Source organism: Otolemur garnettii, unplaced genomic scaffold (genome assembly GCF_000181295.1).
Source record: "Otolemur garnettii isolate 467f Iridium unplaced genomic scaffold, OtoGar3 scaffold00168, whole genome shotgun sequence".
NCBI classification, from domain to species: domain Eukaryota; kingdom Metazoa; phylum Chordata; class Mammalia; order Primates; family Galagidae; genus Otolemur; species Otolemur garnettii.
The window spans coordinates 3871084-3886472 of NW_003852563.1; the positions used below are offsets into that span (position 1 = coordinate 3871084).

General features: G+C 36.9%; 1 protein-coding gene across 1 annotated transcript in view; it reads right to left on the bottom strand.

Moving 5' to 3' along the window:
- Nucleotides 1-14951, bottom strand: part of LOC100962107 (potassium channel subfamily K member 2-like) — a 61754-nt gene extending 46803 nt beyond the window's left edge. The window contains exons 1-3 of the mRNA XM_003800147.3: nt 14828-14951; nt 5846-6006; nt 2421-2607 (exon numbers count right to left, since the gene is read on the bottom strand). Of these exons, the coding sequence (XP_003800195.1) occupies nt 2421-2607; nt 5846-6006; nt 14828-14951 (472 nt within the window). The remainder of the gene's footprint in view (nt 1-2420; nt 2608-5845; nt 6007-14827) is intronic.
- Between the last annotated feature and the right edge of the window lie 438 nt (nt 14952-15389).

Consider the following 15389-nt stretch of genomic DNA (forward strand, 5'->3'; position numbering starts at 1 on the left):
AGTGTTCGTCTGCCTTCTCTCTATTTAGTCAGCATTTATCACTTTAATCCTATCAAATTCTAATGCTAATTGTTATCAAGTCATATTTCTACCATTTTTTATTATTTCCTCTGAAAAATAAAATCAAAATAATGGATTTACAGAAGATAACCAGTTACAATAAATTTGTTTGTTAGATTGTACTTAATGGCATGCTTTTATCTTTTTGTCACCCTACTCTCCTAACACAGTGTGCCATGAGTTTGAATTCAGGGTCCCCAGTGATACCCACAAGATATTTCCCTTGGGCAGTTAGGAACTGGTCCTCACATAGGATCTAGCCAATCCAGCCAGTTTCACAGTATTGATCTCTTAAGGTAAGTTAAAGAAAATTTTTTTCCATCTTCTACAAAACCATAAACTAAAAATACTTGGGGTTTTTTTTTGCCCCAAGCTGGTTTATATAGTGGTCACAAACAAAATATTATTTCAGGATTCTACCCACATTTATTTTTATTTATAATTTTTGTTTTTTTACAGAGTCTTAGTCTTAGACTATAAGGACCACACGGGATTGACACAGTTGGTCAGTTTTTTAAAATAACACATGTAATATGAGGCTATTGGCCTGAAAATATAAAGACTCATCACATGGTAGACCAACATATTCCACATTGCAGTAAGACCCGGCTAATTACGTTTATAAAGTGATAAGACAGTCTAAGATTAGCAGACCACAAGTATACTTTTGTCACTATTGCCATGTCTAAGTTTCTCCTATATTAGTAAACTTTCCATGTCTACACAGGCCAAGTGCACATCTTCAATAAAAGGTAGAAAATGCGTATTTTAGGACAGGAGCGCATCTTCTTTTATGGTTACAAACATTGACATTCTTCTGTTCACATTTTGCTAACTAAAAAGCAAAAAGACCTCCATCAAAGTGATGCACCTTCCTTTCCCGGGGCCACCTCCACCCAGGACAGAGATGTGAACGTAGTATATTTGCCCAAAGCAAAGCTTTGTTCATTAAAATCATCCCCATCTCCAAAATATACTTTCCCCACAAAGGAGGACTTTGCCTGGTTAAATCCTAAACAACAAACCTAGGGACACAGGTGAACTAACAGCCTCTCTGAGATTTTTATTTTCTGAAAATATTTAAGTAAGTAATCTGGGTAAAGAAAAAACAGTGATCAGTCAGAAAGCACAAAACTCTCTTAAAACTAAATTAGTTTGGTTAGTTTCTCTTGGGAAGTTTAATAACACAGTTCAAGATATTCATCTTGTATTTTTAACACTTCAGAGTAGATTAAACAATAGTTTATATTTTTGGAAGCTGGTAAAAATGATGCATAATAAATTATCATGCTTATGTCTACCACTATTATTATGTTTTATTTAAAATTATAGTTACAATAATAATAGTGGGTAATAACTGGGAAAAAGAGAGTTGAATTGATGAGGACATAAAACCTAAGAAATACAACAACAGAACAAATTGAAATTGAGTTTTTGAGAATTAAAAAGTATATAAATAGAAAAATGTAGACACTCGGTAGACATACTTTAGGTAAGGTCAAAAATGCTATCCTAAGAACTGAAAAATAAATGGGTAAATGTTTCAGAGAAAAAGGATTTTAAACACCCAAGAACATCTTCTGACGTTAGCAGCTGTTTTTAAAACTTAGACGAGAAAGCGCCTAAGTAGAAAGGGCAAAAATAAATTAAACCTGAATTCTTATACCACTTTAAAAAAATCAATAAATAAGAGGCAGATATTTGGTTTCTAAAACTAGGGTAAAAACATAAAATTCTGAACCACCGGCCATTGACATTTCCTTCACAGAGTAAAAAATAAATGTTCAACAGCACCCTTTCATTTGCCTCCAGTGTCACAGAGTCACTTTTTATCTTTGTCACTGTTCTGAGCTGATTTGTGTCCTCTGAGAAGATATGTCGCAGTCCTAATCCCTGGTATCTCAGAACATAACCGTATGTGAAAGTAAGGTCCTCGCAGATGTAATTGGTTAAGCTGTAGTCACACTGGAGTAAGATGGGTCCCTAACCAGTATGACTAGTAAGTATCCTTAAAAGAAATGGAGAGATCTGAGGGGAATGCTACGTGTGGAAGGGGGCAGAGAGGCGAGTGATGCAGCTGCAAGCCAAGGAGTGCCATTGACTGATGGCCTCTACCAGAAACCCAGAGGATGCAAAGAAAGATTCTACCCAGAGTCTCGGAGGGATGATGGCCCTGCTGGCACACGGATCTCCAACTTCCACGAGAATGGATTTCTTTTCTTTTAAAGCAACCCAGTTTGTGGCACTAAGTTACCGCAGCTCTAGCGAACTCATACAGCCCCTGCATCTCATTACAAACCCCATGAAAAGTCTAAAAGAAACATTTCAGGTGAGCAACGTGGGAGCCAGGAAAATCTTACCTGCAACGTAGTCACCAAATCCAATGGTGGTTAAAGTGATAACCACAAAATAAATGGCATCCAGGGCACTCCAGCCTTCTATGTGCTTGAATATGATAGCAGGCAAAGCCACAAAGAGGACGCAGCCAAAGAGGATAAATATAATGGTGGAGATGATGCGAATCTTGGTCTGACTGACATTCCACTTCTGCACACACACGTGGATGTCCATGGATGTGGGGGGGAGGAGGAGAGAGGGAGAAAGATCAGCGGCGTGCTCACGAAGTTAACCTATATGCTGTTACCAGCAAATAAACCACTAAGCATGCTGTTTTATTCCCTTTGATTCTTAGCTTTCCATTGTCATTACTTATGAAAACTGGGAATAACAGAAATAACTCAAAATCATCAATGCTATGAATGATGCTGCTTTACTCTCACACAGATTTACAACAAGTAAAATGTGTTTAAAAACAAATGACATCATTCTGAGAACACAGCTTCAGATCTGCATCTTACTTGTTTACCCAAACTACTTAGGAAATACTTCTATTTTATAGGCATACAACTGATTGTGGGCCACACCAAATTCAGAAATATAGGAAAATAGAAAAAGCTGAAACGAGAATCAAATGTTTGCAATTTGTAATTGATGAGCGTTAATTTCATGGAAACTTCTTCCTATCATACTTTTTTTTTTACTGCTAATTCAATTAATCAGAGTATAATACCAACAGACCTAAAGTCCACAATTTTATTCCCACATGAACCCAAGTAAATTGTTTTCTTTGTTCTATGGCATTAAACAGCACAATTAACAAATTTATGTGATCTGCAGGTAAAGATAATTCTTGAACATCTGTAAGCCATAACTTACATCAGAGGACCCAAACTTTGTTGCACTTCCTTCTCTATCGGGTCAAAATCTGCATAGCATAATTATTAAATGAAGTTGCTATATATGTGTGTGAATATACAGATGTGTGTATGTATGTGTATGAATATGTGTGTGTGTGTGTGTATAACATATGAATTTATCTTCACACTCTCTGTCTGATATCGGTTACTGTATATTTTTAATCTCTGGCTGGATGTGTCTTATCTACTGTAGAAATTATAGATCACATCCTGCATCCCATGAACATGACTAAATGCTAGAGCTTGAGAATTCTTACAGGCAAAGATCCATGAAGTCACAGAATGGAAAGAGAACACAGGAGCTCCTTTAGCTCACATTCTGGTCTCATACGTGGGAGTTAAATGAGTTCATGTATGTCAGGTTTTTATACTGGTGCCTGGTACCAAATACTGAATCATGATCATTGAAAGGTCATCACTCTGAGGGCATGCATTTCTATTTTTATGTAGTGAATCTTCTACGTAAGAAACATGACCTAGCATCTAGCAGACACTTGAAAATGTGTTGAATGAATGAACGAGCGATTCAGCATCACCAAGTTTATGCCACTAATCTGCCCTCTCAATTAATGTACAAGATACTTTCAATATCCATATAGGAAAATTATGTCTTATTCCACTATAATAGGAAAAACAAAAGCTAATTTAATTTGAAATATGAAACATGACTAATTCTAAAGTGGGAACTATAATCTAAATTGAGAAAATAACTTGGATTTAATCGATAGAGTTAAACACAAATCTTTTGAACTTTTTGTGAAAAAAGAATACACTATTGAATATTAAATAAAATTTATTTCCGATAATGGTGTGAGTAGTGATGAATCATTTTAATCCCACCCTCTAACACAACCATTTTCTTCTGCAATAATTTTAAGAATCCAGATTTAGAATAATAGGCTAATTATTTTTCATTTAAAATGTTAATAATGAATCTTCATTCTTTTTTATTGACTATAATACAGCCATGAACATCTTCACCTATACTATCTTTGGTTCTACTGAATTATATCCTTAGATACATTTTTATCAACAGCATTACTAAATTAAGTAATATAGTCACATTTATTGTATTTGCTATTTAGATAAAATCCTTCCCAGAGGACTATATAAAGCAATTTATTTTACTTTATTTTATTTGAGACAGAGTCTCACTTTGTCACCCTTGGTAGAGTGCTGTGGCATCACAGCTCACAGCAACCTCCAACTCTTGGGCTCAAGTGATTCTCTTATCTCAGCCTCCTAAGTAGCTGGGAATACAGGTGTCCACCGCAACGCCCGGCTATTTGTCTTGCTCTTGCTCTGGCTGGTCTCAAACCAGTGAGCTCAGGCAGTTCACCTGCCTTAGCCTCCCAGAGTGCTAGGATTATAAGCATAAGCCACCACACTAGCTGATAAAGCAATTTTTTAAACAATAATGTATTTTCAGTGATTTACTACCTATGTTAATGTTTACCTTACATTGCTGCTAACCCTTAAAGCTATGGTCCCCATGCCCTGGTCACAGACTAGTACAGTTTGTGGCCACACAGCAGGAGGGAGCAGTGGGAGAGCAAGCAAAGCTTTATCTGTGTTTACAGCTGCTCCCCAGTGTAGGCTCCACCACCTGAGCTCTGCCTCCGGTTAGATAAGCAGCGGCATTAGATTCTCACAGGAGCCTGAAGCCTGTTGTAAACGAAGTATCTAGGAGATCTAGACTGTGCACTCCTTCTGGGAATCTAATGGTCATCTGATGATGACCTGGCCATCTGATGTGGAACCGGAAGGCACTTGAATCACCCTGAACCATCCTTCCCACTGTCTGTGGAAAACTTCTCTTCCATGAAACTGGTCCAGTCCCTGGTGCCAAAAAGTTGGGGACCCCTACTTAGACTAATGCCACCATAGTACCAAAATTCACATTATATAAATAAGAAAATGAAAATTTGGGGGAAAACAACTTATTTAAGAGGATATAGCTAGGAGATAGCACCTCTGGAATCTGAACCTACAACTGTTCAATTTCTACTTTTTCTTTTTTTTTTTTTGAGATGGAGCCACAAGCTATCCCCCTGGGCAGCGGGCCATGGCATCATGCTCACAGCAACCTCCAACTCCTGGACTCAAGCGAGTCTCCTGCCTCAGCCTCCCAAGTAGCTGGGACTATAGGCGCCCGCCACAGCGCCTGGCCATTTTTTGGTTGCAGCCATCATTGTTGTTTGGCGGGCCCGGGCTGGGGATTAGAACCTGCCACCTTAGGTGTATGTGGCTGGTGCCTTAGCCGCTTGAGCCACAGGCGCCAAGCCAATTTCTACCTTTTCATGTATCTTCTTGGGGTTTTCTCATACACTAACTTATTAATTAATATTAAGTATAAAATAATTAAAATATAGTAAATTACATGTTAATAAAGATGCAAATAAACTATAATGGAAACCCTAATAATTGAATGGCTAACTGTATCTGAGGTAGTAGATAAGGTACTACATATAATATTCTTTAAAAAATAAAATAACGAATATATATGGTTAAAAGTCTGTCATACTCACAATAAATGTGTCTTCCACTTTGGCAATTCCTTTTCCAAATATGGTCCCTAGTTGATCTCCCACTCCAGCCAATAGAAAACCAAAGAGGGGAATTCCCAGTAAGGCATAGATGATGCAGAATATTTTCCCGCCTTCTGTGCGTGGTGAGATGTTTCCAAATCCTAAAAAAAAAAAAAAAAGAAAAGAAATCCTGTTGTTGATAAAAGTATAATAATTTTTAAAATATGGCCTCAAAATTGATTCAGAAATTTCCAAATATTATAAGATATCAATCTTTTTATATGGTGAAATAATTAATTTCAACTAGTTAAGAATCTCTTTATACTATATAACCTTTTAATATAATATAAAATATTCTTATAAGCAAATATTTCAATACTATACAAAGTATAGCTCATGTTCCAATTAAACTTTGGTATGATGATGAAAACTGAGCAGTAACCCATTCAATAAAGCCAACATATTCATCAAGTTTCCTTCTCTCTGTTACTGGATAATGCTATTGATTATAAAGCTTTCATTGCCATTCAAAACATGTTAAGAAGAATATAATGACTTAATTATGAGTAGTATTCAAACATGCTCAAATTATTTAAAGATTAAAGCTTAGTGGCAACTTCCAAATCTTTTTACTCAAGTATATACCTAAAATAAAAACTTAAAATTATTAAACATTTTTAAAGTTATGAAGATTCTGAAGGCTTTCCAGTTTGTGGGAGGAGTTATCAATTTCTTCTGATGCAAGCAGGTCAACTTCATTTACTTTACGGGGTACCCCCGAAGTCCCCACACAGAGGAAAAGAGATCTCTTGAAACATGTTCACCACGAGTGGGGGAGAAGACTGTGTGTGCACAGAAAACGGTGTCTAAGACATAGAAAATAATTTTGCAAAATTTTATAATGAATATTTTGTAAATAAAGGTACATGTAGCTACTATTTTCATTTTGCCATGTATGGTGACCTTGAGCACACCCTGTATAACACCAGAATAATTGTCTACAAACATGTTCAGGTTAAAGAAAACATGCTTTCTTGATGTATGTAGAGGGACTAATTTAATAGATAAATCTTTTACCATCCTTCACATTAAATTAATTTAGAATATTAGTTTTAATTTTTCCTACTTAAAAATGTAGATAAATATTTTGGATTTGGCTTTTTCTTATTATTTTCTAGTTTAATGAGTATTCTAGTCAAAGACTATGGGCTGTCTTTTTTTTTTCTTTTTTGGAATCTTCTGAGATTTTCTTTGTGGTTTTATTATGGTTAACTGTTATATTTGTTTCACTGTTATTTGATAGAATACAAAAGTTCTACTTGTTGAATACAAAAAGAGAAAAATATATGTGTACACACACACACATATATATGTACAATACATACGGTGTCTGGGGGGGGCTACTATTTGGCCATTTTAACTCATACATTATTTTCTCTATAATATTTCCATTGTTCTCTTTTTCCTGCCCAGACAACTAGTGAGTTTGTGTTCAGCGCTAGTCAATTCATCTACTGAAGGTTTTTGTTTTTTAAAATGTACAATATTTTCAAGAACTTTGATGTTTTTTCATGAGCCCATTGCTATGAGTAAAACGGTAATTATATGCACTTACATTTTCCAGTGTTGTATCAGGTCTTAATTCCTTGAAAGAAGCCCTACAACTTCCTTTATCTAGGTCAGTTTCTGCAAGTGGTTGAGAATTCCTGGTCCTATTTTCATACTTAGAAGCACAATACAATACTAGATTGGTTAGTATTTGTGACTGAAATTTATTTGCTAGCCTCAGTGAGAATTATTTCAAAATAAAAGATAAAAAAAAAAAAACAGGGAAAAGAAAAAGAAAATAAGTTCCAGAACAATATGAGCAAAGGTTCCATCTGGGGATCCTTTGAAAAAGGTCCAGCAGGTTTGTATCAAGGTTATTTGAAGAATAAGCCCATCCAAGATTAAAAGTCAAGAAATGTTTCCACAGACCTATGTGGGACAGTGTGCCACTACTGTATACCATCCAGGAATGGAACTCAGCAACCTCAAACCCACCTCTATTTTCATGTCAGTAAGTTGAGCACCCAGCAGTTGAAGGATGTGCCGAGTCAGCAGGTGCATGGACTGTTTTGACCTGGGTTCTCTGATGGGCTCAGCGACTCTTGCTAAGATCCGACCCTGTCCTTTACTGCCTTCTCTAGGTTAGCGACTATGTGGCCAGTGTGAAGACAGTCACCTGAGTTATCCTATTCTCTCTCTCTCTGACTGACAAATGTCTTTAGAGTCATATTCATACGAGGTCATCTACCTCCAAAAAGAATCAGAGGGAAAAAAATAAAAGATACAAATTTAACATTTTTAAAATTCTGACTGTGGCATCACTATAAATTACTGTTGAATAATAAAAGCCTGTCTGTCAAGAGGACTTAATTTGATCTACTCCACATAAGTTAAAAGGGCATAAAAAGTGAGAGCTCTGAGTTTTCATCAATCAGTGACTCAGATCTAGCCTGGAGGCCACTATGGAACTTCTTCAGAAAAGCTGCCCGAGGATTTCCCCAGGAAGTCTTTTACATCAGCAATGAAATGGCCCAACATTCAAAGAGAATTCCAGATGTTAGAAAAGCCGGTCTACCTTTTACTGACTACAAAACAGAGACGAGTCCCTTGTGGCATATCTGCACCTCATTTTAATCATCTCCATGACACAGTTAACAGAAGAAAGCCTAAGGGAGCAGGGACCAGGATCCCAGAAACCTTCTCTGAATGTTCTCTGCTTTACCATCCATACATTTTTCTCACCACCTTTATGCTGAGCTCTAGGGGTGAGTCTGGGCCTCAGGAACTCTGGGCATGGTATCAGAGAACTGTAAGCCCCCCACCCACCATTTTTTAAAGACCACTACTACTCCTTAGTGTGACTACTCCCTGGTGCACACGAAAAAGTGACCTACACTTTGGGAGACCAAAGCAGGAAAATCACTTGAACCCAGGAATTTGAAACCAGCCTGAGCCTTATAGCAAGATGCCACCTCTCCAAAAAGCACAGAAGTTAGCCAGGCATCGTGGCACATACTGTAGTCTCAGCTGCTGGGGAGGCCGAGGTGGGAGGATCGCTTGAGCCCAGGAGTGTGAGGTTATTGTGAGCTAGGCTAACGCGACTGTACTCCAACAGGGGCGACAGAGCGATTGAGACCTGGTCTATAAAAAAGGGGGGGGTGGGAGCAGGAAACCTCATAGTTCTCTGACATAAAGAGCATTCCTAGAGTTCCCCAAACACTCTCCTGGGTGACAGAATCCAGTGGCTGTGTAAGGGAGGCTCCCTAATGCTTTCTTTCCTCTCTTCCTTGTATATTGTGTAACATAAAAGCAGACTTCCCGCCATAGACTTACAAGTTCTAACCAATGAAAGACACTGAATACAGACATTGGTTAAATCACTTAGTATTATCAACTTTTTGACTGTCAACAAGGCATCTCTGGGTTCAGACAAGAGTTTGGTGCTAACCACACCAGTAGGGGTTATTCATTTTCAAACAGAAACTTGACAACATATGTTAACCGTCATGTTACCTGACTTGAGTCTTCTAAGTATCACACCCTTTGTTCTCAATAGTTTTCACAGTTGTGCAAACTTTATACAATTAGTGGAAACTGAAAACAACTTGGCGAATTATTTTGAGTAGCAAGAAACAAAAGAATGCCCAGTAGCACTCTGAGATGCTGCCTACATTGATCAGCACATTTCGCTTCTTCTTCTTCTTTTTTTTTTTTTTGGCCATTTTTGGCCAGGGCTGGATTTGAACCCCCCACCTCTGGCATATAGGGTTGGCGCCCTACACCTTGAGCCACAGGTGCCACCAACACTTGGCACCAACACAGGTGCCAACACATTTGCTTCTGAGCACTCTGTAGTCAGTGGTGTAATAGACTTATGAGCTTCAGATGAAAGATACTCATTGAATAAAAACAGAAGAGTAGACTAAGTTTCTAAAATACTGGTTTTTATGATTGTTTGGACAACTGATCTTTTCCTTGACCAATCAGTAGCATCTTCATTGCCTTAAGGTGAAATAGTACTGTTACAGGAAAGAAGAAAGAGTATTAAATTTGTACTGATGAAATGAGGTGTTTATATTCAAAAATCTTTCCCTTGAGAAAAGCCAAGCTCTCAGTTTATCCCTTAGCAATAATTTTCTATTTATGCCACTCCTATCTCAATAGTCCCATGTACATAGGCATTTTGGGATCAGAATGTGATAATACTACAAATAAATAAAATCCCCTTCAAGAACTGTGCACACTTGTGATTATATAGTTACTGTACAACCTTGATAGTTGACCACTTCCCTACCTTGACAGTCCCAAGCTGACATACTCTTCACAGACCAGACATGCACCACATGTACGTACCAGAACTGCAGGCCTATTTCCGTATGTTGACCACCTCTCTATGTTGGCCAGTTTGTTACAGTGCCTTGGGTGGTCGACTTACAGAGCTTCTATGGTATTTGCAACAAAATACTGAATGTTTATCTTTCCCAATTAAAAGAAATTTTATAAACATGGAGACTGATTTATTACTTAATTTTATAGATATATACTTTGTAATTATAATCCAAGAAATCTGCATGAATACTGGCTTATTAATTAGTGCATAACTTAAAATCAATAAATGTTTTTGGCTGATTAACACATAAATGCAAACACTTGCAAATACGTTAGGAATGAGACAAAGAGAAAGAAAAGCATGTAGGAACTCATGAAATAATTAAATCTCTCACCGAATAATTAAAAAATTTACTATCTTTAAAATCAAAATGCATAGTTTTAAAAAATGTTTATAAATTAATGAAATCATTCTAAAATTCATCTGGAATAAAATGAATAATAATAGTCAATAAATATTTAAAAGGAAGACTAATGGAAGATAAAGGTTACTTCCAAATTAAAAGGATGTTATCTGTAGTTTTAGTAATTAAAACCATGTAGCAAATGAATGAATGAAAACAACAGAAAGTACAGAAAAGGACTCTAAAATGGAGATGAATTTAGTATTTGATAAATACGATATTTTAAGTTAATTTTAAAAGAGTTGATTATTCATTAAATAGTGATAAGGTAAGTAATAAGATACTTGGAAACTAATCATGTCCTTATTCTCACATTATACACTAAATATTACATAGTATCCCATGCATTAAAACATCAAATACTTTAAAATATGACCATAAAATACTATGAAGAAAAGATAAGAAAATAACTTTTTAAGCATAACCACTAGGGATGAACCATAAAGAAAGTGAAAGATAAATATGACCACACAAAAATATAACGATGCTGTGTATCAAGAGAAAAGTATAAACATCAGGCAAAGCCAAACGTTTTTGCCAAGAGGCAGTGAAGAAACACCCAGACTCCTCTTGGATAAATAGTTAAGCTTTTGTTTCATTTCTGGGGCTGAATAAGAAACACCCAGACTCCTCTTGGATAAATAGTTAAGCTTTCGTTTTATTTCTGGGGCTGAAGGTGGCTCAAATCCATCATATTTGCTCTTGTGATTTGAGATAGTATCCTAGTTAAGACTCTCACCACAGTTATTTAAACCAGGGATCATTATTTAAGAATACGCCTTGTTACTGAAAAATATCAAATACTGACAAAACCATCAACCTCAAATACGTTACATTATTGGTTGTGTATGTTTGGGATATTTAATGAAAGCTTATCAAACAGCTGATTTGAACAAGCAAGTTCACATCCATTGAAAGACATCAGGCCAAAATTTAATGAGCAACACTTTTGAACAATAATAGCCTTTTTACCCTCTATGTGAGACTTACTGAAATTTAGTAATATAGTCATACTTGCTGGCTACAGTAATTCAGTAACAGAATAAAAGTGTTTATATTTACTGGCTACAGTTCATATACTGTGGGTACAAGATCTACTTTTGACTGATAGGAAGTTCATGCAAATCTTTAATCTCTTAGCCAGTTTCCGATGTGGGGGTAGACAGTATATGATTACATTTATTGACTACAGTAAGGATACAATCAAAAATAAATTGAAATTGCATTGCTAGAGGCCCTTCTAGAATTAAACACAGTTTTAAAAAACATCTAAGTGAGTCTGACTAAAAATTCAGGAGATAGGACTTACTACTCCACCCTCGAGGAGAAAAACTTCAGGTAGGAAAAAAAACTACATAGTATTGCTTTACTTTGGATCACTTCTGCATCATAAAGTGCTAAGTGATACATAGGAAAGAAGAAATCTAGTATCACCACAGCAATCATATGCGATAAAAAATGTTCGATGAATACCACTTGCCAATCGCCAGGCTAGCCAGATACTGAGAACGGAAAGATGGAGTGAACCCTGATCGCCAGATTTCCCAATCAACTAAATATGCCATCTGCTGACTTGCCTTTAAAAGCTTAATGCAGGTGCATGAATGGACAAAGACTGGCTACATGGAACCCAAGGAGGACAGCCATGCGTATGAGAAGCATTGCCATTAAAACACTGCACTGACACAGCTGAGATGGCGTAATTTGGGGACCATGTTTACTTGATCTCTGAAACTCAAGAGCAAGACAAATAGGAAGTAGAGAGGAAAATGTGTTTGCGTTCTCCACTATCAGTCCTGGTGCTTGAGTCCTGCATTTTTTGGAAATGCCACATGTCTCATCTCCTCTACTTCTATCATTATGAGGTATCATATGATACATCCTATTCAAGGATGTATCTACGCAGAGGCCAAAACTGCTCTCAGTACGCAGCCTGTAAGCCCTGACAGTAGAATAGACACAAGAAGAACCTTGAAATAACTCCATACTAAGGCAAAAATTGTTAATGTCCTGTAGCAGGAAATCTGGCAAGGCCCCCAAAATCAATGAGGAGTGAAGAGGGAAGGAACAGGGAAAGAGAGAAGAGAACACAGGCTTTCCTAGTCAGCAGAAGCCCAGAAAGAAGAAAATCCACGATCAAATCTAATGCTAAGAAAGATAATTAAATACAATCAACACTTAGAGGAGGAATTAACTGCAAACAAAAATGATTTCATGAGACAGTCTGAACTAAATGAACAAAAGAAATAGACAGCGGGAGATGTTCAACAAGTAAATTATACATGGATTGGCCGAAATGCCTGAGCTCTTCTCTCCTATACTGCCATATTCCTGTGCCCCCAGAAAGACCTGATTCACAAAGGTGACACAAAATCTCAACGGTAATAAAAAGCTCTAAGAATACACAGGATAATATATATCTACTCTGTGGATAAAAAGGATAAAAATGTTATAAAATGAATGACATAATAGCAGACGTGAAGAAACGAAGAGATACAGAGGTATCAATTTTCATCAAGTTTATGTATAAATAGAAACCAATTGAAATGCCTATTCAGAAAAGGTTTTAGTAGAACTGATTCATTTATATGAAAGTCACCTAAAAGGGGGACGGGGAAGAAGGAGGTGAAAGGATTTGCCTTCTGTGATAGGAAGATCTACATTAGCAATTAAATGTCAGTGCAATGAAGACAACAGGGTATTAGACAGGGAAAGCCAGACAGAAAGCTCAGAAACACACCCAAACATAGAGGGTGAGATGCTGCCAGGAGTGAGGAGAAGAGCAGAGAATGAATAGGGGTAAACAGTGGCCATCCAGGAGACTGAGAAGGGCCTTCACATTTTTTGTATTTGTGCTTTATTTAACAACAATAACAAGTAAACAGCACAAAACAATGTTAATATTTGATAAAATTGGGAGTGTGCAATATTTTCCTCTCTAGACACACACATATTTGAAATACTATATGAGTAAAAAGAAGAAAAGAATATCTATAAATATATTACATTTATAGCTCCAGAAGTCATGGTCTAATATTCTCTACCAATTCTTGTAGTTCTTAAAAAGCTAGACATATAAAATTATCCTAGCATGACACAGAATACCTACCATATCTAATCTGAAAGGGCAACTGGAAAAATTTCCTTATCAGGGGTGAAAATGATAGCCACGTCACGATTGTTTGGTATTGTTCTGAAAGTTCTAGCAGGTGTAATGGCAGTAAAGAAATAAAAAGAATAATTATTATAAAGCCGAAGACATATTAGTTGTGGGTGGAATTCATTATGTACTAAATACAAGAGAATATTAAAAATTATACAATAAAGAGAAGCTCCGCAAACTAGCTGAATGCGTGATAAAAATGCAGAAACCAATATCACAAGATTTTAGCATCATCTCAAATGTACTACGTGAAATGGAAACATGCTTATTCATAATGTTAATGGAAATATAAAATACCTAGAAATAATCTTTTCAGGACATAGGCAGAAGCTTTGGAGAACAGTGTGGGCTAATATAGAATGAGATGGAATGAAACAGAAAAGACCAGAATAAGACCACAAAAATCATATGCTAATTTCACAATGTATCATTAAAAGTAATACCACAAATAAGTTGGAAATTGTTAGAAACTGGTTACCATTTTAGAGAAAAATAATTTCACCCCATGTAAAAATAAGTACCAGGTAGGATGTAAATGAAACAAATAAGATACAAATAAGTGAACCAAACCAAACGACCTCCCTGTTGATTCCCTCTGATTATTTCTCTTCCCTTGCCTCAAATGCCCATCCTCCTACGTCCATGCTCTTCACCTGGCTTATGCCTACAGATTACTCATTACATGAGTCAGATATCAACTCTCCAAGAAGCCATCCCTGAACCCTCAGTACATGCTCCCACGACTGGATTGGATCCCCCTTCTGTATAAGGTTTCTGTCTCATTAGATTTATTCATTAGATCATCATCAGTAACTCTGCAAGGGCAGGGACCACGACCCGGTGTGTTTCCATTAGAAATCTAAATGACTGCTTCGTGCTTCCTGAAGCTGCTGCTCTATAGTCTATGCTTCACTGCAGCCCTCTCCTCATTCTTCTCTGGCAGTTCCTCATCCTCAATGCTGACGTTTGGAAAAGTACCTAATAAAGTGTCAGAGCTTAGACTCCAAATGCTCTCCAACACCTGTTCAGTGCGGCATTCACGGACATGGTCAGGTTCAGGAAAACGTGCCCCGAGAAGCTGTCTCTCCGACCTTCTTAGCATCTTTCAAAATCTCTCGGGCACATAGGTTTTCTTTGCATTTCCTCTTTATTGATTTAACTTCTGATTAATGCTTTTCCTTTAAAAATAATCACACTAGCTTATTTCATCTTCCTTCACACAGCAATTCAGACTTTCGGCGTTCTTTCTTAGTGACCTTTTTCTTTAATAGCTCATGGATGACGCTACAAACATTTCCTTCATGTTATATTTTTCATAGTAGACTCTCCCTTCTCTAGCACCCAAATTGACAGGTGTCCCAGAGATATCCCCTGACTTGTGTGCTCTGGCCAATTCCCTAACCCTTTTCTCCTTCCCAACACTCGTGAATTCACCACCATTTTGTTATGTTTAAATAACAAAAATTGTAACCACAATGCCTGAGCTCTCACATCCCGCTCATCCCCAGACCCCCCAAAGTCTTTGCAGGCCCCAGGAAGA